General features: G+C 45.1%; 1 protein-coding gene across 1 annotated transcript in view; it reads right to left on the bottom strand.

Annotated features, from left to right (window-relative positions):
• The window catches only part of LOC119172281 (microtubule-associated protein tau), an 80,889-nt gene that overhangs the window by 16,514 nt on the left and 38,809 nt on the right, over positions 1–25,566 (bottom strand). Inside the window, exons 2-4 of the mRNA XM_037423331.2 lie at positions 14,113–17,078; positions 9,786–9,817; positions 7,724–7,856 (exon numbers count right to left, since the gene is read on the bottom strand). Of these exons, the coding sequence (XP_037279228.2) occupies positions 7,724–7,856; positions 9,786–9,817; positions 14,113–17,065 (3,118 nt within the window). The 5' untranslated portion in view covers positions 17,066–17,078. The remainder of the gene's footprint in view (positions 1–7,723; positions 7,857–9,785; positions 9,818–14,112; positions 17,079–25,566) is intronic.

A 25,566-nucleotide genomic window follows, 5' to 3' on the forward strand; every position in this document is an offset into this window, starting at 1 on the left:
GCGAAATCTAGCTCGTATGGCCCTCCACAAAACACGAGCGATAACACATTGCTTCACAAGATGCTGAATTGTTTCCGGTAGGGAGCAGTTGAGGCATGTTGCTGAATGGACCATTCTCCAGCTTTCGAGGAGGTCAAAAATAGGAAGCACACTCCGCCCTGAGAAAAGCAGTGAGACATGTACAGTTAAACTTATTGCAGCTGTTACACCAGACGACGAGACGCACCAAGGTGGTTTGAATGTCTTACTGTTGCGGGTTTTCTCGGGTAGTCTCGTAATCTTGGCGCATATATTTTTGAATCATGTCATCAACGCTCCCTGGATTCACTGTTTTCTTCTTTGGAGACGAGGATGTCTTATTTTATCATAAGGACTTTTAACCCCATTTAGACTCTTAAGGAAGTTCGGCGCAGCCGATGTTGAAATCCTGATTGATTGATATGTGGGGTTTAACGTCTCAAAACCACCATATGATTATAAGAGACGCCGTAGTGGAGGGCTCCGGAAATATCGACCACCTGGGGTTCTTTAACGTGCACCCAAATCTGAGCACACGGGCCTACAACATTTCCGCCTCGATCGGAAATGGAGCCACCGCAGCCGGGATTCGATCCCGCGATTTGCGCGTCAGCAGCCGAGTACCTTAGCCACTGGACCACCGTGGCGTAGTGATGGGGCGTAGCGATCCTTTACCATAGTTTACGGACACCGTGAAACGCAGCGACCCCTCAGCATGCCCATATATAAAAAGATACAAAGTCTCACGAACGCCACAACCCCCCCCCCCTTCTTTTTAGAGGCGAAGCTCCTCATAGTATTACCCGTTCGTCCCTCGTAGCCGTTGTAGTATGTAACAAGTAAAACATTTTGACCTCCAAGGTGGTGCCGGTGAGAGATTTCTTCTGTGCGTTGTTGAGCAATAAAAATAGTGCTCAATGTGCATGCCAATAATGGCTGCTAATGGGGAATGAGAGACAGGAGCATTCGGCTTTTAGTTAACGCGCACGCTGCGATCCCCATTAGCAGCCATTGGCATGTACATTGAGCACTATCTGACAAGAAAGGGTTGCTACGTTATACTCGCTGGGTGTAACCTCCTTAGTTTTAGAAAGGTTTAGCGAGCGTTGAGCCAAAGTGCCATGAATACAATCAACTAGTATATACCATGAACTCGAGGTGATTAAAGGTGGAAAGTAGATACGAATCGCAAGCCATAAGAAAGTAAAAGCCAAATTCTCCTGTCTCTCATTTCCCATTAGCAGCCTTTGGCATGTACATTGCGCACTATCTGACAGAAAAAGGTTGCTACGTTGTACTAGCTGGGCATAACCTCCTTGGTTTTAGAAAAGTTTAGCGAGCATTGGGCCACCGTGCCATGAATACAGTGAACTAGTATATACCATGAACTCAAGGTGGTTAAAGGTGGGAAGTAGACCGGAAGCGCAAGCCGTAAGAAAGTGTGCGTGTGCCACCTCTCGTTTAGTCCTTGGAATGTCCGCGGGATGGCGGTGCCTCTATATGGGGAATATATGATGAAAAGATGCAAGATGGTGGTATTTGGAGTGTTGAATGAATGGACGAACGGACACACAAACAGGTGCATGGATGAACGCATGAACGGACGCAGGGGCGGATTCATGGACTATCGCAGGGACGGACGCATGAACAGACCCACGCAAGGACAGGCGGATGGACGCATGGACGGTCGCAAGGACGGACGCATGGACGGACGGAAGCAAGAACGAATGGACGGACGAATGCTTCACCCACTCTCCATCATTCACTCCGTGGATATGCTGCCAATTTTTTTTAAATGCGAAGGATTTCTTAGCGAACTTCGGCGACTTTGAGCGTATCTATCTATCTATCTATCTATCTATCTATCTATCTATCTATCTATCTATCTATCTATCTATCTATCTATCTATCTATCTATCTATCTATCTATCTATCTATCTATCTATCTATCTGTCTGTCTGTCTGTCTGTCTGTCTGTCTGTCTGTCTGTCTGTCTGTCTGTCTGTCTGTCTGTCTGTCTATCTATCTATCTATCTATCTATCTATCTATCTATCTATCTATCTATCTATCTATCTATCTATCTATCTATCTATCTATCTATCTATCTATCTATCTATCTATCTATCTATCTATCTATCTATCTATCCGCCTACGACATTTAGCTCTCCTGGCTGTTTAGATAATGGTATAGCTGCCAAACTCTGTATGGCATAACATGGCTGTATGAAGAACATATTTGTGTAGTCATAACAAGAAAATCGTAATATTCATGTCATGAATGTCATGATTTACATTTCATGTTCCTGCAGCTCTTCCGGTGGTTTCGTTCCCATGGCATGTTGCAAAACTGGTATGGTATGTCATGATTGCATGGCGAACACAAACACAGACCCTAACATGAAAATCATGACATGCCTGTCATGTAACAACATGGCTACATGCCACGCTCATGATGCGCTCGCGGCCGTTTCGCTGGCGTCACATATACCAAATTCGGTATTACAATACGTGAATGGATGACGAAGGTATGGTACTGGCGCAAACATGATAATCATGAGATGCGAGTCATGTGAGAACATGACTACATGCCTCAGTCAAGGCGCAAATACATTTGAACGTGACGCGGTGCGCATGCTCGCCGGCGTTCATTTTGCCGCGTCACGCCAGCGTTGCCACCCCAGGCGCCGGTCCTGCCATTATTCGCAGATGCGCGCAGCACTGCGTTTCTTTGACGCATGTGCGTTTCAGCGCATTCGGCGTCCCTCCGTCACAAAAAGAGGGAGACGCAGCGTTGCCTGGATAACGCAACGGCGTGAAATGCGACATGCTGCATTTCGCGCCGGTTGCCGTCGGGCCGCGCCGACGGACGCTGGTAGCGCTCGGCGTCAGACTATAGAGTGCTCGCGTTTTGTTAACGTATATTGTCGCTGTGCCCAGCATGCACATTCATCAACGCTACATTGGAGTATATTGGGCCCTTCACGATGTTCTCGCGGCCGTTTTGCTAGCTCCACATATACCAAATTTTTTGTTACGTGACGTCAATAGATGACGAAATATATGACTGGCGCAAACATAATCTTTACACACGTGACATGTAAGGGCATGACAACATACCATGCTAATAGCGAGCTCGTGGCCGTTTCGCTAGTTTAACATATACTAAATTTGGCATCACGTGACGTGAACAAATGACAAAGGTAAACTACACATCCAAACATGATAATCATACGGAAGTCATGTACGGCATCATTTTTCTCCACCTCGTAATGTAGTGCTTATTTTAAAGTGACATATCAACCTTTATCCTTCGTGCTTCGAATATAATCGATTCCCACTGTAAGTGGGATCTGCCATTTTTTTTTCTTTAAACTCTCTGTAGGGTAATAGCGTTGACGTTGAATTACTTTAATGAGGTGAAAGTGAATGGGTGTGCGGGGCCCCATGTCCAAGGCTCCACTTGTACCGCCAGCCGAAAGTGGTTTAGATGCGCTAGTTGTACCTCAAGGTACGAGCCAGCTAGGAGTGCCTCCCACTTCTCCAAAGAGTTTTCTATTCTATGCATATACAATAAGCGATTGAGCTTATTAGGCCTTCAATAAGGTCGCTTCCCGGAAATTCTGGGAAACGACCTTTTGGAGTTGGCATTGTTGGTTGTGAGCGAAAAATCATGATCTTGTGCGTAGCCGAAAAATTGAGAGAGATACAAATAAAATAAATAATTTTTAAACCTTTCGGGTCTGAGTGAGATTCGAGCCCGGGTAGTTTGCGTGGCAAGCAGCTGTTCTGTTACACAGTCACACGTCCGCTTCGGAATACAGAGGAAATAATTTCCTGTGTTTGAAATGCAGTGAAAGTAACTTTCGTGCTTTAAAAACACACGCTTGCTGCATGAACGGTTCAAAATACAACATGTAATAAGGCAGTAATAACGGGTGGTACATGCGTACGTTGTTATTGGGAGTGTGATCATGTGATTATCATAATGACTTCATGTTTTAAAGCCAGCCGCCTACTACAAGATGTACACAAGTTTTGGCACGTATTACCGAAAGAGGGCTTAGTGGGTGCACAGCAAGTTCGAAAACATTTCCCGCGAATAAAAAAGCTCGTGGTTTAAAGCCTGCTACCCATTGAACAGAATGTATTGTAGGGAAAGGATATCGCTAGCATGTTCAATCTTTAAATGCGAAGCTTAAGGATGCACATATTTTTTTGTCCGAAATGTACGGGGCTGTACGTCTACTAGCGCCGACGCTGTCAGAACTGTGAACACAGCGTTCACACTCGTGTGTTCTATAGCGAGATGCTACTCGCCGAACTTTTTTTTTGTAGCAGCCGTGACTCTACTATAGAAGTGAAGTATGCCATCCCAACCACCATGATGGTCTAGCGGTTATGGGGCTCACTGGTCGTGGGATCGAATGGCGGTGTGCGTTAAAAGAACCTCAGGTGGACGAAGTTTCCAGGGCTCTCCCGTGCAGCGTCTCTGATTAGGATATGGTGGTTTTGGGACGTTACACTCAGTCAGTTATCATTAATAATGAACTGTGTTCTTAATGATATATAAAACCTGGTACTCTACTATGGGAGAGCAAAAAGCCGTCCCGTAAACCCCACCCACAACGTGCAGGATTCCTCCTAAATCCCCGACAAACGGATGCAATATGTTGCTGAATGCAACTTCACTGCCTCGTGCCTCGTGAAACCATAGCCTACAGATACTCCACAGTGGCACTGCTGAAAAGCGACACCTCAAGAAACGTTAAAGAAGCTTCACGACAGTCAAGTCAAGGAAATGTTATGCTTGCCTACAGACGTTGTAAACTGTTAAGTAAGTGCACAGCCGCAGAACTTTTATTAATAACTTAAGATTGTACAGAACGAAGTGAAGCCAGTCGATGTCGTTTTTTTTTTGCGATGAGCAAATATATAGACGGTTTCGCAAGGTCACAAGCGTTGTCCCCCAGAAACATCCGGTTACCTCACTTACCGGTTCCTAACGTCGAAACAGAAAGCACGTTTTCAAGTTCCTTTTAAATGGAAGAAATGTTTCTCTTTAGTTTTTAGATAAAAGAAACGTGCGTAACGTTCAAGGTAATCTCTCATGATTTTTATGTAGCTCAAAAGAACATTTATTTGAATATATTTTGCCAAGTATAGAAAAGAAAGTGTAAAAAACTCAGTGGGCTATTTTCTAAACCTCTTCTTGCCCACCAATGCTATTAGGGCACATCGGGGGGTGAAAGCGGATGTCATCGAGGGGCTGTGCCTAATTATGTTCTATGGCACTCGACAGCGCATGCACGCAGAGCAGCAGGACGTAGTCGATTTGGCTACTGATGGACTAAGCGAATTGGGCGTGTAAGGTGAACGAACATCCACTTCAATAGTCGCGCTGTTGTTGAAAAGGTTGTGTGTGTTATATTTTCCTGTGTGAATATAAAATGCAGTATAAGCAGTAGTGCAACGACGAGCGTTTCGACAACAGTGCGAATGTAAATGTTAACGATAATACCGTTGTATAAGGCTGCAACAATACTTGCCTTTCTATTTAACTACGGCATGTATGCATGGTGCGCTGCTCTAAACAGATTGGAAATTTTGCAGGCACCGTAAGTAGGTCCAGCACTGGGGCATATGTGAGGAGATTCGCGTAAGGGGGTTGCTACCATACCTTCTATTAGGTATTCATCTCACCAAAAAGTATATTCTTGTATAACTATGTACGGGTGTCTCCATTGCATACGTTTCTCATATGAAATATTCACAATTAACGGTGATTAGCAAGGCTAGCCGCATGCTGGAATATATTCGTCGTAATCTTTTACAGATGCTCTAGAAAGATGAGACGTTTACCTCATAACAAACTGTGGTAAGGTATATGCTTGAGTATACTCGCCACGGTAGCCTAGTGGTTGCAGTGCTCAACTGCTGTCACGAAGGTCGCGGGTTCGATTCCGGTCGTGGCGGCCACATTTCAAGGAAGGCGAAATGGCATTGGCTCGTACGTATTAACTGCACGTTACAATTAGCCTGGTTGCTCAAATTTTCCGCTGTCCTCCACAACGGTGTCCCTCAAAATCATGTCTTCGTTTCAGGACATAAAACTCTCACAGTTAATATTAAGCAATCTTGAGTATCACCGCATCGGTATGGTCCGCATGACATAAAAAATGGCGCCTGCACTGGAAATAGGGCAGTACGTATTATCGTTCGTCTCATCTTCCACACTTGCTAACGCACGGCCAGTGTCGCACAAATGACCTCAAGTTTAAACCTTGACTTAGAACGCTACGTAAAATATCTCGCTTAGGAATTTTTCGTTGGTTGTATTACCACCGCGATGTATTCTTGCAAATGATGGAGCTCGCACATAACTTACCTCAAAAGCTTGATCCCACTCGTAAAGCTGTCGTTACAATTGGATGATTTCATTTGGAAGGTCAAACCTTCGACAAGCTTACAACGGGTGTAGTAGTGGTCCAACAGTACTAGTCCCCGCTGCAAATCACTATTGAAAACAATAGCTAACATTATATGGCTAGAAAATTATGTGTAATGCACTAGCATGTGTCTCCGTGTGCGTTGTGATCTAAATAAATAAATAATTAATTAAATAAATAAATCGATCACGAGGCCCCTACTGCTTTCAACTAAAACAACTTCAAGGCGAAGGTCATTCTCTTTTTTTGTTTTCTTATTTGATGTGTAAAGTAGTATGTGGTAAGATGAATATATTACCACATACCTGTGATATTTCGGCATCTAACGTGGTTTTCCGCTGTATGCTTCTAGAATTGGAGGCATTCCAAGTTGCGTTGCTGCACTTAACTTGGTTTGGCATTGCCTCCGGCGCACTTTTGACCAATTGACGATTTCATTCGATGACGTCGCCTTGTCACGCCATTGCGACGTCCTGACGGCGTTGTAGTAGCATCACTAATTTATTGATAATCGCCGTCGTGATGACGTCATAGAATCAAGACGCGACGTCTGCTTGTCAGTACGATATCTTTCAGCTCCGCCATCTACTTCCACTGGGAATGTTCCACACACTTACCTTAACCGGAGCAGCGCTCAGTGTTGGCGCATGTTAGCATTCGTAATGAACTACTTCGGTGCACAGCTCGGAGGTAGCTTCGCCAACAATTTAATGATTACGCATAAATTAAATATGGGGGATGGACTTTACCCGAATACACGCATTCGATGGAGACCTAGTGTCCTAATCGAAAGTGCCTATACTGCGTTGTAGGGTGTTGTGTCAGAGGACTCAGGTTGAATTCCTTCACTGGGCTTACAAGTGATACTTTATTTTAAACCGTGACATATTCGTAGAAACAATATCCATGGTCACAGAAACTCTAGAGGTTGTAAAACGAAGATAAATGCTTCTCGCATAAATTTTGCAAAAAAATGAGAGAGAGAGAGAGAGAGAGAGAGAGAGAGCTGAAGACAGCAATGAAGGACGTACAAAACGCGTGAGCGGAGTATCTTCGCTGTCAAACTTGCGTCTTAGATATTTTGGTGGTTCACCAGGATGAGAGGTTCCACGAGTATACACCCCTTCATCAATGTCTTCAGTTCTTTTTTTATTTTGTGAAAGAAACGTTGATCTAGTCTAACCAACAAGCCCATTGTCAAGTTTTTCATAAGTGGGACAAAGCATCACTATGAAAACTGCACGGAACTATCTCTCACTTTTCTGCTCGGAGCCCGGTGTCCTTGCCGTCTTGGATGGCGAGGTGACACCATTCTTGGTGGGCGCAGTCTTCTTGGGCGATGGCCCGCCCTTTTCCTGAATGCTGCTGGGCTTCTTGGGAGAGCTGGGCGTCTGCAATAGAACGTCGACGGGCTACTCTAAGGAAACAGCCGTTTCCATGGCGACTCAGTGAATGTTTCACCCATTTTCCAAAAGTACTCCGCCCCAGCATTTACGCGAGCGTTCGATTTGATCGACGTACCCGGGTGCATGATCTGATGGAATGCGTCGATATGAGCCACCACTGGCCTGGCTATTAATAAACGCTGCATGAGACCCGCAAGCCTTTGAAGATTTGTACAGCTTCAGGGCCCGGTATGAGAGATGCAAAGCCTTGTCAATGTGTTTAACTGGCCTAGTTGGTACCGATTTGATGAATCCATGGTACTAGTGACCGTTCAATGCAGACTCCACAGAACGACGCTAGTGGCTGTTTTGTGTCGTTCTCTGTACCCCCACAAAAAGAAATAAAGAAAAAAGTTGCAACACAACCTTTCTTTCTTCAGAAATGCTAGAGATGTGCGGGATTTACAATACATCAAGACATGTGACAAACTTTGTTCAGTCCCCCAATGGACAATCGGTATATACACACTTGCTGCAGAAAGGATGCACACCCCGTGTAGCTATAAGACGCAGCATGCATGCAGCATGTCCACAGAAATCTTGAAAAACATCTATTATCAATTTTCTTCGGTTAAACACCCTTTTAATACAAATTTGGGGGTGGGGTCAAAGAAGGCCTTTAGCCTACGAAACTGCTTACGACAGTCTGTGATGGCCGCAATCAGCAGGCTGCTTTCTTCATAGTGGATAGTAAGTTGGATTTACTATCAGAAGAAATACAGGGACATAGGCCACGAACTATGTTTTCTTGTTAAATTGGGACAGAGATGCACGAGGGTGATCAATATTAGAAGCATGTCCAGATTTTTTGTCAAGGAGGAGGGGAGGTCAACCATATTTTATGAATGTGTGTTGGCAGTCGTATTATGCGTGTATATAGGCGCAAGTAAAATTGAAAATTTTTTTAAGCCCCCCCCCCCCCCCCCCGCCTTTTGGCTACGCCCCTGAGCACTACACACGTGACATACGAGATGAGTGCTCGTCTTAGCTCGCATTTTTATTCCTGCCCCAAGTTCGCTTTACAGCAATAATTGTAACATGCCAACTGGTCATGTCGCCACCCTTTCGAAAAAAAAATTTCTCTTATGCTGGCATCTGCCATCAGAGATGCGCACTACATTGCCATATAGTAGCATTTCAAAATCAATTGTCAGTTGAAGCTTTGTTAGAACAATAAACTTGAAGGTTCCCACCTATTGGCACGTTTGTTCACTGTGTTTAACGATTTATACCAACCCAATCTGTGGCGATAAAACCACTTCGTATATTCAGTAGCAAGCTTGTTCACCTAAGTTTTCCAATTACTGTTAACAGCGTATTTTATTGCATATCATATTGAAACCCCTTCCATTACTTCTTTGTACTTCAGTAGAGCGAGCAATTGGGCATGTTGGCGATTGAAGATTTTGATTTCATCCGTGCAGGATATTAGTGTTTTAGTATTTCACCTTTTCTTTCAGGAGCGTCCCCCCAGATGTCTAAATTCAAGTACGAGAGTCGCTCAGTACACGCGATACAGAAAGTTCGGTACCAAACTAAGCAGGAGCAGTTCGCTTAAATTTAAACTTTTGTACGGATTTCCACGTGCGTGTATAAGAAAAAAAACATACAGGTAAGATAGAGCGTGAAATTCTATGAATAAAGTTTGAACGTTAAAGTGAAACCTAAGTTGCAAACTTATTAACTCCATGGAACTGGCATTTTACCAAATTTAATTACCGTCGCTTACACCCATCTAGATTTATGCAGTTTGTAAAAGTAAAGAAATAATCGCCTTCGTTTCAGAGACAACAAACTTGATTCCTGTGTAGCACGCACCATTCTAGTTTGGTTCGCAGGCAAGGCACGCAGGAATATCAAACAAGCAATACTCACCTTGGCCTTTGCATCCGCAGCTGCTGAAGTCTCTGCAAAAGTAAACGCAATATAAAACGTTAATTTCCTTCCAGCTGCTAAAAGTGAAGAGCGCGGCATTCAAGGTTCGTTTGGGAGTGATCTTTCTTGGGGCATAATTGCTTATGTCCGTGTTTTGAGACTTTTAGATTACCGAGGAACGCTTAACCTCAGTGAGATTAAGTTTTGCTGGAATGCGAAGCGTGATTACAATTTGGAAGGCTATATAGCGAGCGAAGATTGCCTAAATGACCCTAACTACACTTGTGCAAAAACGATCTGAAGCAGTGCTTCCACTGAATACCTCTCAAACGTGACAAAAAAAGAGAAAAAAATATGGAGGCACTTAAGGCGTTCGAGAGAATATGAAACTTGAGCAGCGTTTCTTGAACGAAATCTTGCCTTTATGGAGATGACGTTAGGATCTTAGAAAAAGTGGTAGTTTATACTTTTATATATTGATGCCAAAATGAACTAGTGTTGCCTCTGAGGATGAAAGAAAGCTCTAGGCCTAATAGTTTGAGACTTGCCATTATTACTACGATGATTAACCTTAGATTTAGTCAGTTAAGAAAAGGTATGAACGTCACACCGTAAGAACCAGCTAATGTGGATTAAATGACCGTTATTGTTGAGGTCCCTGCTTTTTGCTGGCGTAAGCATTTCAAGTGAACGAACGTGAAATAAATATCACACTGAAAGAAAGCTTTCTGGCTGCGGGAGAATTAGTTTTCTAATCATAGATATGTGATACGTAAGAATTTTTTTCGATGTCGTGTGGAATGGAACGCTGAAGTAGAAGATTCGTGTGCTATGTACAAATGTGATGATTGAAATAACCAAAATTTGGTAACAGAGCAGAAATATTGTTATACTCTCACTAGAAGCTGATTGCCTCGAAGGTATATACATATTAAATCTTAAAAATAAGACATGCAGTGACTATGAAGTCAAACTGAAGCGGACTTCGGAACTGTGCAACAGAAGCAGAACAGATAACAGTAACGGATGTTTGCATTGAAAGCGTATGCCACAAAACTCATTACTGCTATCAAATATCACAATGCTGGCATGAAAACATTTACTACTTCTTCCAGCTATGACATTTATTTTTGCTTGGAATATCCCGTATATTTTTCTAGCCTGTCATGCTTTTTAAAGCTATGACTTTTTAGTGTTTCCACTTAATGTCGCAACCAGTAAAATATGGATATGTACGTTACTAGAGTGGAACCGCGCTAGTATTCTTCAGTGCCGTATAAGGAAATAAAAAGCAATTGCCTATAAAAAAATGAAACACTTGAGAAGGAACTCCGTAAACGTTAGATATTCTGTAAGTGTACAGTCCCTTACGACGTGTCAGATTTTTTTACCGTTGTGAAAACAGCTGCTATGGTTTTAGTATTTACGAGTTAGCAAGAAAAGTTGCGATGTTTGACAAAATACATAACTGGACTGAGCTGCGCTCGGGCACTGCGACACACACTTCAGACAAGTTGCCAACGTTTGTTTGATGTGGCACGCGAGTGAAACTTTGAAAAAGGCTTTACGCAAAGAAAGCGGGTTGAGGATGACGATTTCAACGCCCATTACCACTAAGATACGCTGGTTGCAGTAACCTGAATGGAGGCGTGTCATAGACGACAAAGAGCGCATGATGATTTTTGCAGCTCCGTAAGTGCTTTGCCTCTCACACCATGCCTAAATAACGTGAAAATGTGTTGTTCAGGTAGTAGATGGCGATGCAACTGAGACGTAGGGTTTGACCATAGTTGTGTGTAAAGCCAGCCCGTATCTCCTATTCGTTCCCGCGTTGATCTGTTCAGTGAGCATACAGCAATGATCATTGTTATAGTTGTGTTTTAGAGGGTTCACAAGTCGCTGCGCGCAGGCCCCCTATCAATCTTTTTTTTTCTTTCTCAAATTTTGCATGCTTTTTTTTATTGCAGTACAGACTAGTTCGAACCATAGCAACTACTTTCATAGAAATCTTTATTTGTATATCACCTAATATAAGGTATGATATTCTCGTAGAAAATGTTCAGTTTTAAGGAATAATTCGGGGCTTGGTTCAACATTTATTGTTTAAAAGTGATATAACCTCGCCGTTAAGATACTTGCACTAAATTTAAAAGATCAAAGGGAACAATACTATAAATAGTTTGCATTCTTATAACCCACAGGTACGTTTTTAAGGCAATGTTTAAAGTGGTTAAAGCACGCCGTTTAGACAAGCTAAGATGATGCTGTCTTGAACGGGAACTGTTTAGCCCGATGTAGGTTTTATTATTGGCGAAGTGTGACAGGTAGTCGCGAAAGACAGTTGCAGCTTACCTAGCGTCGCGTTTGGCAAACACTTTCTTCTAGTGCTAGTGCAGCTTAGTTTGTTCACGACATTATCTACGTGAGCTTTGTTGTAAGAGCATTCTTCGCTATTGCAATATGTAAGTGCTTCACTCAAACTGAAACAAAGCATCCAAGAAAATGCTGATATGTCTAGACTAAAATGGCTAGCTATGTTGCCACAAAAGAACATGAAGTGTATGGTAAATATAACTCCATTTGTAATTTGTCAAACTCGATCCGAAAAATTTCAGGCATTCACTGAAAGCCCACTGCATTGAAATTGTGGATGAGAAGCAATCATTCAAAGTTCTCGATGCACGAGCTTGTTTTGCGAACAGTGACCAATTATCGCGGTCTTTTTTGAGTATGGCAGTCTCCAAATTAGGAAGCTTTTTATTGTTCATCAGCTCTACGCTTCAGCTACGACAGCACCTGTTTTCGGCGGTACACTTGACGCAACAAATAAGCGAGGGATAAAATTGGCCAACATATCAAACTGTTTCTTCAAAGATTAAGTGCAATATTAGTTCTTTGGAGAAGAATGTCCGAATTTCAGGAACTAGACGCGTGCAGCAGACGGCAAATGTCATAAACCTGAGGCTCCTGGAACAATATCGAAACATCTTCCGGTTAGTGCGCCTTCAGAAACAAGCGTCAAGGAAAACTGTTACCGACCTTCTTTACGACGCTAAGGCAATCACTGACCTTTTGTCAGCCATCTTTGAAAGGGATACGCCAGCAAGTAGGGCAAGCCACGCACCGCGGTGTCCTGCATTTTCCTCCTGCGCTGTACCACTCGTCGGTAAGGATCGTGGCACAAGAACTCTCACCGCGTCTTTCGGGAGACGAGAAAGCCGTGCGACGTTCAACGTCGTGCTTAGGTGTACCACGCCGCGCGGTATACTGCTGCCGGAACGCACGTGCCGTGTCATTCTCCACCCACGAGCGCGCTTTGTGTTTGGAAGCTGAAACTCGGACGCGTCCGGCACGAGCGGAGATCCTAAACGACCAAGGGCAGAGTCGTGAGTGGACCTCATTGGCCACGCGTCTGCCACCGGCCGTGCGACCCTCGCCGCTAACAGAGGCAAGGCCATGGCGTTGAAGTTTTCTGGCAGGCTACGCCAAGTCGCGGTGTTTAGGAGAAGGTATAAAGGGTGTCCTTATCATTTTTACACGCTGTTTTCTTTCTTTATTAGTTTCATATCATTTTTACACGCTGTTTTCTTTCTTTATTAGTTTCATATCATTTTTAACAGCGCCATGTAAGCCTACATTGACTACTATATACTGTGCAAAAGTATTGATTCGTATTCTGAGCAGAAGCACTACAGACAAGCAATGCTTACTCTATTTTCTCGTGCCTTTCATACGACTTTTAATTTACCGAGTTGTACGTGAGCAGCACACGGCATATGTTTTGTCGCACGCAGAAAGCCCCTTCAAAGACCAGCAACAATAAAGCGCAATAGGCTACTAAGACCACGACACATTTGTTTCGTTGTATATAGAAATACTATTAGCACACACTGTACTCTAGTGCTTGTGTGCAGTCTAAATGACAATAGTCTAGAGTGACTAATTGGCTGCTTCCGGGGCTGATTTTTGCAAAATACACAGAGGCCAAAGCTATGATGATGCTAAGCAGAGTGATACTGCATGCTAGGTCTTCTGCTATATTTAAACCACGAATAGAAGTTCGTAACTAACGCAAGGTAGCAGCTGCGAATGGTGTCAGCGCACACAGGCACTTTAGTGACCGCTACAGACATGTGCATTCGGACAGGGTGTACTTGGTCATGTGAAATTTACGATGTGCTCTAAAACTGGCAGTCTATCCAGACAACTGGTCTAAACTTATCGTGAGCCTGGAACCACGCTTTCTCGTCATTTGCAGTCTGAACAGTACTACTTGTAAGCGCTAAATAGAATCGAGATTGGCGAACGGGCTATGGCGTGGGCCCACCTTTTTTGTCGAGAGTCTTGGGCGGACCTTTGCCCGTCGCACGCTTGGACGGGGATTTGGGCAAGCCGGTCTTCTTTTTCACTGCTTCTGCAGGCGGCGCTGACTCGAGTTCGGAAGGAGCTGCCCCGTCATTGGTTTCTTCGCTCTTTGCCTCGGACGCTGCTTCTACCGCTGGCTTTTCACTTTCTTCGGCAGGTTCAGAATCTTTCTTTTCTTCATTGGTAGCTTCGGGTTCAGCTTCGGTGGCAGTGACTGCTTCTTCACCACCTTCACTCTTTGGTTGCTGTTCCGTCACTTCTTCAATATCCTCTGGCATGACACTGCTTGGCTCCTCACCTTCTTTTTCACCCACTTCCCTCTTTGTTGTTGCTTCTTCTGCCTCGTTGTCGCCAGATTCAGGTGCTTCCTTTTCTGTCTTTTCTTTTTCGCTCTCATCTGTAGACTCGGGTTGGGCTGCTTCTTCCTTGACTGCTGTAGTACAGGAAACATTGCCTGTCTTCACTACTGCTTCCTCAGAAACTTCCGCTTTGTCTTTGGTCACTTCTGGAACGCCTTCTTCGGATTGAGCAGTGACAGGAGCTTCTTCCGGAGTAGCATCTTCTGGAGCATCTGACACTGCCTTTTCTACTTGCCCCTCTACTGTTTCTTCCACCAACTTAGTTTCTTTTTCTTTGTCCTCTGGCTCTGACACAGCTTCTGCAACTTTTGGCTCCGCAGCTTGTTCTTTTGCAGTACCTTCGTCTTTCTTTTCTATTTCTTCTGGAGGGAGCTCTTGAACTTCGAGCACATCTGGCTCTCTCGCTACCTCCTTTGGCACGTTTTCAGCCACTACTTTTTCTTTCAACAAGGTGTCTCCGGTTTCCTGTGCTTGTACCTGCTCACTGACGCCCGGTTCAAGAGAATCCGCAGGTTTGGACGTGTCTTTTTCTGCATCATCTTCGTTAGCACGTTCGGCTTCCTTCAACGGCTTGTCACTCTCTGCGGCGACATCATGAACTTGCGTGGTTTCTTCCTTCGCCGAACCAGGCTCGCTGGACTTCTCTGCAGCGTCTGAGGCACCTACCTCTTTAGAGTCATCGTCCATGGCAACGTTCTCGACTTTTTCTGCATTTTTCCCCTTCTGCTTCTCTTCAATGTCGGCATCTATCGCCTTCTCCTCTTTTCGTTCGACACTATCCTTTGGCGGAGCCATTTCGGCGACCTTGCTTTCCTGAATAGCAGCTTCAAGATTTTCACCTGACGTTGTGTCATCGACGTTTTCGACTTTGCCGGCTGCTTTGTCCTCTTTTTGAGGTGCTTCCGTTTGTTGCGTAGTAGGAGGTGAGGGAAACACTTCTGCCTCTATTTTCTCAGACTTCTCTTCTTTAGTGATCTCTTTGCTAGCTATAACGGTTTCTTCCTGGGAAACTTCCACCACTGATGATTTTCGCTGCTCACCTACTTTCTCATCAGCACCACCAGCAACTCGAGATTCATCATGCTCTTTTTTGGGCGTTGCGTCTGTTTTGGCGTCTGGTTCTGCACCTGACACGGTAGACCTCGGATGACTGTCGCCCACACTCTTCTCGGCCTTATTTGCTGCGGACTGCGGTTTGCTGGCTTCCTCTGCTTTCGTTTCATTCACATCGGAAGGGTATAACTGCGCTCTGATTGCTTCCTCGTCTAGTAGATCGTTGAATGCACTGGCGCCTCTGGAGTATGCTTCTCTAGGCGCCGATTCTTTCCGTATTGCGTCCGGGTACGTCATCTCCATCATGCCAGTATGGCACGCCGTCATTGGCATAATTGATTCGTCCACTTCTTGCAGCCCCGTTGCCACTAGAGGACTATTTTCTTTTAGTCTTTCCACCGGGGATTCCGGTGTTTGGGCCTTTTGCCGTTTGACCTCCTCAGTTTCCTGTCGCTGTTTTGCATTATCCTTTCCCGAGCTAGTCCTTGGTGGCGCCTCGTATACTGGTGGTGGCGGAATGGAAGATTTGGGCCTAGTGTCGTCCGGAACCAGCTGTTTAGCATCTTCAGCGGGTTGTAAACTCTCGACGTCTCCACTGGGACTCACATGTTCCTGCGGAGGCTTAGTGCCGGCGTCCGCGACAGATTTACATGTCTCGGGGGATAACCCGGCCGCCGTAAGAAATGGCTTTGCGTACTCCGTCTTGCCTTCGGCCACCTCTGCAGCGCTCAAGGTGGCTTTTGCCTGTTCGCTTGGGGCTGCATCCGGAGCGGCGCTACTGGCTTGCGCCGTTGGGGTTTCTTCGTGAGCCGCACCGGCCGCCACGGTGACGTCTGCACTTTTGGCAGCGGTCTTCTCTTCGAATGTTTCGTGAGATTTTTGGTCGGCTTCTGCCGCTTTGTCTTTCGCACCACTGTCTTTCACTGCTTCTACGTCCTTGTCAGGTTCCTTAGATACGGTACTATCACTTTCGGGTTGCTTTTGCTGCTTCTCTTGCGAAGGCACTGCACCGTCTCGATCGGCCACTGGGACCAGCTGAGACACATCATGCGATTCCTTTTCTGGTCCCACTCGTTCCGCTTTGTCCTCCATCACAGGCGTCTTTACTGGCACTTCGGTAGAGACTGTTTCTCGCTCAAGATATGAACCGGGGGCGTCACCGGATAATTTCTTCTCGTCAGACGAAGGGCACTTCGCTGGAGACACTGGCTTCTCGCCCCCTCCGGCGGCAATCACTGGGGGTACCGGTGCAGTCCTTGCGGAATCACCAACCACCTCCTGTGGTGATGAAGGCTTCGCTGGTTCCTGAGTTGCTCCAGGAGTGGCGTCTGGGGCGGTGGCGACGTCCGCTGTCTTCTGGAGGACGTCATGATGACCTTGTGCTTGGTCGGCCGCTGTCGTGGGAGGCTTGGCGCTAGCTGCGGCTGAGGCTGTGTCGTCGCTTCTCGCTGCTGTCTGGGCGGCACTCGGCTGGTACACTTCCGTGGCGCTAGCCTTGTCCATGCGGCAGTGGTGTCTGCGCGCAATGAGGACACGGACATCTTTCAGAGGCCAAAGCTGGAAACGACAATGGCGTCTCACAGAAGGGTGGCGGTTTGGGCTAGTTACTACATGAAGCGTAAGCATTAGGCACAAAGAAAAACCACGAAGAGGGGGGAAGGCAAAAACGTAAGTATTTGTCGGCCCCCTTTATCATCGTTATTTTCTTTGCGCGTCACCTTCAAACTTTTTAGTGCAACACACTTGGTGGAAAGGGAAGAAACTGGCACAGGCTTCTTTAGTATATTACGAAAACAAAGAAAGAAGTAAACAGTTCGATACTTTTTCTTTGTTGCTTCCATAATGTCTGTCCCCAAATGGCACCTTTTTGACAGCGTGGCACGCTTTTCCATAACGCTAACAATTAATTGTTTCTTGTTTTAGTACGCTGTTGCTCGTTTTCGTTAGGCCTATACATCACAGATAACTTCGGAGAGCTGAGCTAACTAATTCACAACATTGGTGACTTTATAAAACGCAGGTTTTGCCCTCGTATATAACTCTCTTCGAATATATGGAATGTACGTAAAGTGCTTGAAGCCTGCAACAGATCAAGAAGCGGAAGGCAAGAAGGAGATGAGCTTATTCGAAACTGCGTCTCACGCTGGCGAAACTCGGGTCTAGTTGAACGCTCTTCAGAAAATGCTGGTGTATCAACTTCAATAGAGGAGTATAAAACAACTGGCTGGAAAATGATGTCATTATAGACTTCTCGCTTAGATGTTTCATACCCTTGTAGACAACTCTCACCACGTTTCGCAGCAAACTATTAGCTGTTTACTGCCATCCACCAAATCCACCGCGGTGGCAACCTGAAGGTCTCGGCTTCGATCTCCTGGCTGATCACATTTAAGCGGAGGCGGAATGCTAGAGACCCGGAACTGTGCGATGTCGATGCACGCGTATGAACACCAGATGGTGGAAATTTCTGGGACCCTGCATCGTGGCATGCCTCGGACTCACCGTGGTTTTGGCACGTAAAACCCTAGCACTTTTCTTCTTCTTCTTCTTCTTCTTCTTCTTCTTCTTCTTCTTCTTCTTCTTCTTCTTCTTCTTCTTCTTCTTCTTCTTATTATTATTATTATTATTATTATTATTATTATTATTATTATTATTATTATTATTATTATTATTATTATTATTATTATTATTAAACATTTTGCGGGTAAGGATGGTTCAAGAATGGGAGTGGCTCACGGCGTGTTGCTCGCGAGACTGGCAATTACTGCGAATAGGAATGGAAGGGAGAATGAACAAGTAAGTCAAGTCACTCATAGTTACAAGATTATATGAAAACAGACAGCGGTACATGAGAGAACGTTTTATCCTTCTAGCAGGATATGCTTTCACCATCAGAAGGCGTAGCCATGCGGTCTGGACAAACTGTTTTGTTTAAAAACTTGAAAAAGCGACGAAGGCTAGGCACACACATGTGTGCCGATGAGTCGTGTGCCCATGATTATGTAGTCCATCGGTGATACATCGAATCTGCGATTTCACGTTGAGTTACGCATCATCGTATCTCCACTCTATATTGAGAATACTTTAAAAAATGAAAAGGCACGGCGAATGCGTGTATGCATTTATATGCATAAGTTTTTGCAAGAAATTATTACTAAGGAGACCCATTAGTGCACTCTACGGGCTTGTGTATTTGTGTAGTTGGATTTGCCTGCAGCTTCTCTACTAGTGGACCATGCTTATCGTGTTACTGTCGTAGTATATATATATATATATATATATATATATATATATATATATATATATATATATATATATATATATATATATATATATATATATATATATATTTATATATATATATATATTGCATTTCTCACCGCAGCTTTCAGAACGTAACCATAACGACTTAACAACTGAAACATCCTTGCGCGGCGGCTTTTTCTTTGACTCAAGCGGATACAACATTGATGGCTTTTTTTGTCAATTCACCAGGGATGAATAAAAGCTACGAAAGCAGCATTCGGGAATGGGGTCACATCGCTAGTTTCATGGTGTTTACGCGTCTTTTCTGGCTTTAGAAAAGTACCATGGTACGAGGCGTGATATAAAAAAGGAAGGGGAAAACAATCTAAATCCATATATACAGAATGAGCAAAAATACCTCTTTTTTAACACGCAAGTGTTTCTGTGGGGGTCCACTAAGACGTCACTCACGTATTTTTGTCATAAGTATGACGTCGTTAAAATTTACATGAAGAGCATGCGAAGGAACAAACCACAAGAAAAAAATCACAGCATATCCACGGAGTGAATTATGATAAGTGGGCCAACCGTCCGTCCGTTTGTCTGTCTGTCCATCCATCTATGTGTCCGTCCACCCGTTCCTGCATGAGTCCGCCCATTGGTCTGCCCGTCCATTCGTCTGTACATCCGTCCGTCTGTCAGTCTGATACTGACGGTTACGCCTGACGCAGGACAAAGTTGTACTGAGAGGAGCTTCACCCCTAAAATAGTTATGAGACTTGGTAATCAAACCCACGACCTCCTGAGCAGTCGCAATAGGAAGCGAGCGCTTAGTCGGCGCGTTTCGAGAGCACTGTAAGGACGCGCCTTATATATCTCCTATTCCTTCACTGTGTACTCACGCTCTCTATTTGCTGAGGTGTTGGCGCCGCCTAAGAGTGTAGAAATACTGCATTATGACACCGAGAGAGAACGCTGCGGTAGTACGAGCCCTTTGTTGCCTCGATGCCAACATTAGAACGGATGTCGGCATCATAGCGGCCTACCAATGCTGCCAAAGTGGCATATATCCCTACTTTAAACAAACTGTAGCATTGCCTCCGCAATCAGCTCCGACAAAGCTTTCAGGGGCTGATTTCGCAGGCCACTAACGCAATCGATGATTGCGATGCTCTCTACGCACTAATTTGACTCGGTGATGACGACGCAGTCACGTGCTTCATCTCACGCGTTGTGCAAGCCTGTGCGGTATATAGTGCAGCTTCGATATGCAGCAATGGTGTATCTCCGCCATCCACGGAGGGCGGCGATTGTACCAACTACAAGGACTGTTGCGTTAAGCGTATCGTATGTACAACGGTGTCGAAGGGTGAATGTAGCGCATGTGAGATCGGTGCAGCGATAGACATGCCAGGGTGGAGCGGGAGGCCTTTGGGCATTCACGGCCCAAGCACTGTCTCTTGTGTTGGCGAAGTGAGCATGGCGACCCGACTGGCTACAACATAGAAAGCGATGCAAGACTGAAATTATTATATCTTCACCTATCAGGAGAACGCTGCTCGCAAACAAGACGCTGCATGCCTATCCACTTGACAGTCACCAACCCGCAAATCATGATTCTTCGCTGCAGCAGCCCCGTGATTTCAAAAACTGTTGAGTGAAAACCTGTTTGCTTTTGCTTGCATGGTTTGCGAACTGCTATGGTTCAAGTGTGACTTGCGCAATGCTTCGGTGCGTGCAGTGTCTCCGGAAAGTGTATACCGGTCACAAGTCGTTGGTTTTCGTGGTGTAGAAGATGCGTCACCTGTCAGCATGGGTGCATCAATATTCAAGGGTGATGTTGCCACTAAACACCAATAAACATTGTATATCATTGTGTAATAAACATTGAACTGCTTGCGCTCAGATTTGGGTTCACGTTAAAGAACCCCAGGTGGTCGACATTTCCGGAGCCCTCCACTACAGCATCTTTCGTAATCATATGGTTGTTTTGGGACATTAAATTCCAAATATCAATCATTAAACAGTAAACTGTTTCTCGGAAGACACGTTTCACTTTCGTCTGTGATAGTGATTCCTATATGAAATGAATCAACAATTTTTTTTTTTACTTTACGCTTACCCGATCCCATTGAAACTCACAGAGTATGTTAAGGCTTCTACACCCGCTATTCGCACAGCCGCACTGCACGTGCCGGGACACCTGCCACATGCGAGCTGCACGTGTACAGCCAATACGTGAGGTGTGTCTGTGCAGTTAGCGCGTGTACAGGCCCTTACACATTCACCTTGGGTGACTGGACAGCTGCAAGCCGTTTTCACTTTCGTCCCCGTTGATGTACTTGTACTAACCGCTTCCGTACCTGTCGTGATTTTGCACGGCCTCCCGGATCGGGGCCATTTCAAGCTTTCTGCAGCTCGTCCGATTTTCGCCCTGCCTCAGTGACGGGTCCCGCCTTTGACCAAGCGGTGATGTCATGCGGTGACGCCATCGTGTGACGTCACGTTTGTGGCGTTATCGTGACGTCATGAGAATATCACAATTTTTCAGGATATGTGGTGTCATGATGAAGTCATCAGGTGATGAATATTTCGCAACTCGTGTCAATGACGGTGGTAAACTTTTCGTGTTTGATGAGGCTCCTGAGGTTTCCGCTTTGAAAAGGGAAAAAATCGGAGTACTATGACTACTATGGAAGAGCTTTACGCTTATTTTTGGCAGTGTTTTGTATGTAAAGTGAGCTAGTCTATATGATTGGCCAGCGAAATCACGTGATCTGAATCCACCGATGGAATTCAAATGCACTCGCTTACAGCTGGTTGGCCAAGGCCACATCACATGACCTGCCGTCTCAGTCAATAAATTTTCTAGGAGAATTATGCGGACACCAACTACTGCTACTGTTACAGCACAGGCTAGACTACAGCAGCTTGACTGTATAAACGTTCTGTCGATACGCGCGTTGAGACCAGCGTTAGCGTATCAGCGTGTATTGAAATCACGACTTTGGACCCACAGAAACGGGAGGCTTGTGAAGTTACCGGAAATTGTCCAGCAAGAAATATTGTAGGGGTCAACGTTTTACTGCTTGCGATAAAGACAAATTTTATTGTTTGAAATTTGGCTCCAGAAACATTCAGCGTTCGATGGTTTTTGAAAAATTCACGTGGCACAAAACTCCTGTTTTAAGAAGAGTAGTACTGTCTGAGTTCTCGTCAGCAGCGAAATGTCTTTTTTTTTTCAATCCTCCTGTTTTAAGAAGAGTAGTACTGTCTGAGTTCTCGTCAGCAGCAAAATGTCTTTTTTTTTTCAAATTGAGCTTTCTATAGGTAGGTTAAATTAAATCCTGTGGCCCTACGTACGCAATAAGTTCTGATCTTCGACAACGTGTAATTGTAGCAGAAATTGGGCAAACCCCATTATCACTACTGATTCGCTGAATATAAAAAAGTGCAGAAATACTGAGTCGAAAATAAATAAATACATAAGGTAATAAATAAAATGTATTTATGAATAACTGAAATCAATTAATCCGTAAGTTACACATCTTCTCTAGACTTCATCCGCTTCACTAAATTGAATCGTTCATGATGTTTTTACCATATCAGTTGAATGCTGCAATTATGGCAAGGCAGAGCACTGCGCACTGACCTCGCTGCACTTTCGAATGCAAATGGCGATTCTAAAAGGATAGCATACTGCTTACCCGTTTATATCCTTCCTTCACCGTGGCCTATTTTGATGACGTGAAACACGCAGAATAAAGTATACGTTAGAGACAACCGTGCCAGAAGCCAATATTTATGCCACCACTTGACTATATGAAGGATTGTTGATATATTGAAATCTATCTCCGCGAATAATAATCTCCTTCTATTTTCTTGTGCGTCAGTGGAAGCGTTGGTACTCCCCTATCCGCCATCTCTGACATTTTGAACGCATAGGCAGATGTTAAAACTTGATTGTTTTTTTCTTGGGGGGGGGGTATCTTTTGTGACATAAAATGCTCTGAGTAAGGGCCCTTGCCGGAATTTTTTCGCAATGAACCATGAAGGGCGTGGGGGTGGCAGCAAATTCAACCTTATTGCAAACCACGCTGTATATATGTTCGCGTGTTTACGAGTTTGTGTGTCTGCGTCTGTATATACCCATCAAACATTGAAGCACCCCCTTCTTCTCGGATGCGCTAATGTCCTGAATTTTAGAAAAGTTCAGCGCCTACTTCACGTTCCTCGTCAAAGCGCTCATTGGTGCACGAAAAAGCGATAACGCGACGTGGACTAAACCGAGACCCGGCGCTCGATATGGTAAACGCTCAGGAATCCATGGAACTCGCGTATACCGCGTCAGTTCAGCGACAGTGCATAAACATGCGTAGGTTAAAGCCATGGCAAAGCCGTTAGCAGGTGTCAGTATAGCGTTAATGGCTGAATGCACGATACGCGCGACCTGGCAGGCTTAGTTATTCAGCCCCGTTCGTTGACGCATCCGTCCATGGTCTCAGAACCGAGTCGAGGCGCGTTAACGAAAAGCGTGCCTTTTTCAATGGCCTAACATAAAACTGGGCTGGTGTACTACTTTAAACGATGCAGAAGGTTCCAGTACAGAAGGAGGAAACACTTTAAACGACTTAACGAGGTGATAGTTAAGAGCGCTGTGCTGTGAATAGAATGAGAAAGCAAACAAAGACTGATAGTTGGAAGCTTGAACGTATACGGTTGACATACCCTATGCCAGAATGGGCAGAGAGGGAAACAGAACTGAGGAGGAGAGAGTGCGATGCGATGAGTGGATGCATGCGCGCGGATGGTCTCACTAATTAATGGCGTTAACCAGTCTTTACCAAGAAGCACAAAAACGTGATTACCGCTTTTGGGGGTCCTTAAGATGGGAGAAGATGTGGCGCCCGGAGGCGCTTTGTCTCATATATTTGTGATGCTAATAAATTCATCCTCATTCATACGTCTATCTCAGCACCACTTCAGGTTAGCATAAATTAGGAGTCCCTCATCAAAATGTATACAGACTTATTGCGGTCAAGATACACAATACTTCACATGATGATTAAGAATAATTGTAAATGTGAACATACAAGCGCTTGCCTTGAAATTTTAATGTTTCTTTACTATAACAGAATTAGTACAGTTAAAAACTGTGGATATGAAGGCACAGCCTTTTAAGTAAAATGATGACATGCAAGACTATCGGCAGTGAAATGAGCCGAGCGTGGGGAAAGAAGGGAAGTGCATTCAAAGAGAATGTACAGAAAAGGAAAGCTGTCGGTAGCCTAACATTGACGAAAGCGGCTATACTGAGAAGGGAAGAATTTGGCATTAAATTGTCTTCCATCCCTCCTTCTCCCCCTCTTCTCGCACGCACATACAAAAATACACAAGCACTGAACAAAGAAGGATTCACCAGTGTGGATCTCCCGTCACTCAAAAATGCGTGCGCGGCACTTTAGAAGGCCGCCTTTATTGCGAAGAGCTATCTCCTGCCACCGTCACTGGCTCATAATTACGAGTGTCACTATAATGCCAAGGCACACTCATCTGCTGCCATTCCACGCATATAAACCGCCATACTTCATCATTTGGGGAACGCGCCTAACCCTCGTATTCTAGAACGTCCCCCTTCACTCAACGCTCCACCTTCACTTGAAAAAGCCGATGGGAGCGCCGTCTCTAGTCATGACAAGTCACAGCACATCAGCGATAATCTGCTGCGATTCCTAAGTAGCGCAGCGCTATTTTCAGCCGAGCGGCGGCGCAGTGCTCAACTCTGTCAAGTGAAGGCTGCAAGTCTAGTCGAGGAGCGTTTGTGAATACGGGGGTAAAACTGCTAGTCAGGAGGAGCGCGCCGCGTGCAAAGAAGGCAGAGATCGCCAAAAAATGGCCCAGCTATAGTTCACACCACGCAACCACCTTGCAGTGTTGGGCGGCACCGGTGCTGAGGTGCTGGAATTTGCTTAATGAGCTGCTCAGTGGTGCGCACGGCTCGGAACACCTCGTAAAAAAATCTGACGTGGCGCCCGGTTTTATGAGTGCTCGGCGCGTGAAGGCAGCCATTCCTTCTCAGGCGCGGTGCCGCCGCCGCAAACGGAGCCCCGCTCGTTTCGGAATAAGGTGCCGTAAACGGGTCAGGTGTGCGTACGTGTCCGAGCTTCTCGGTTACGTTATCAATGTACCAAACCTCGTGCACTTCGCCCATACCCCCCCCCCCCCCCCGACTGCGCGCCCGCCTCGAGTGACTCGACAACCGTAAAACTGGACCTCTCTCTGGATATGAGCGGTGCTCCTTTCGGGAGATATACCACGCCCGCTGAATGTACGACGTGCGGCATGCGGCACATCGTCTCGAGACGGGCCGGCGGCAATTTGAGAAAGGCACTCACTTTGCCGCTATTCCGAATGCTGCATTTTTGAAGCGCTTATGTAAGACTCCTCGTCGAGAGATTTTTTCCATTATTAAGGATTCTGAAGATCGTTCATAATTAGCAGGGCGACTTCTTTGCCTTCATCTAACAAGGTATTTGTCATCACAATTTTTGTTAAAGAACTCAGGTTGCATTGATTTTTCGAACTTGAAAGAGCACTTTTGTTTATTGCGAAAAGGGCGAATAGCTTAAGAAGTGATTAGCAGAGAAACGGGGCATGGAAAGGAGTGTGTTAGTTTGCCGCGTATATTGTTTCTTTTCAGGACAACAAAGTAAATAGGGATATAACGTAAGTATCATTCAGAGACGAGAGGAATCGTA

The sequence above is a fragment of the Rhipicephalus microplus genome, chromosome 4 (genome assembly GCF_043290135.1).
Source record: "Rhipicephalus microplus isolate Deutch F79 chromosome 4, USDA_Rmic, whole genome shotgun sequence".
Taxonomy (NCBI): Eukaryota; Metazoa; Arthropoda; class Arachnida; order Ixodida; family Ixodidae; genus Rhipicephalus; species Rhipicephalus microplus.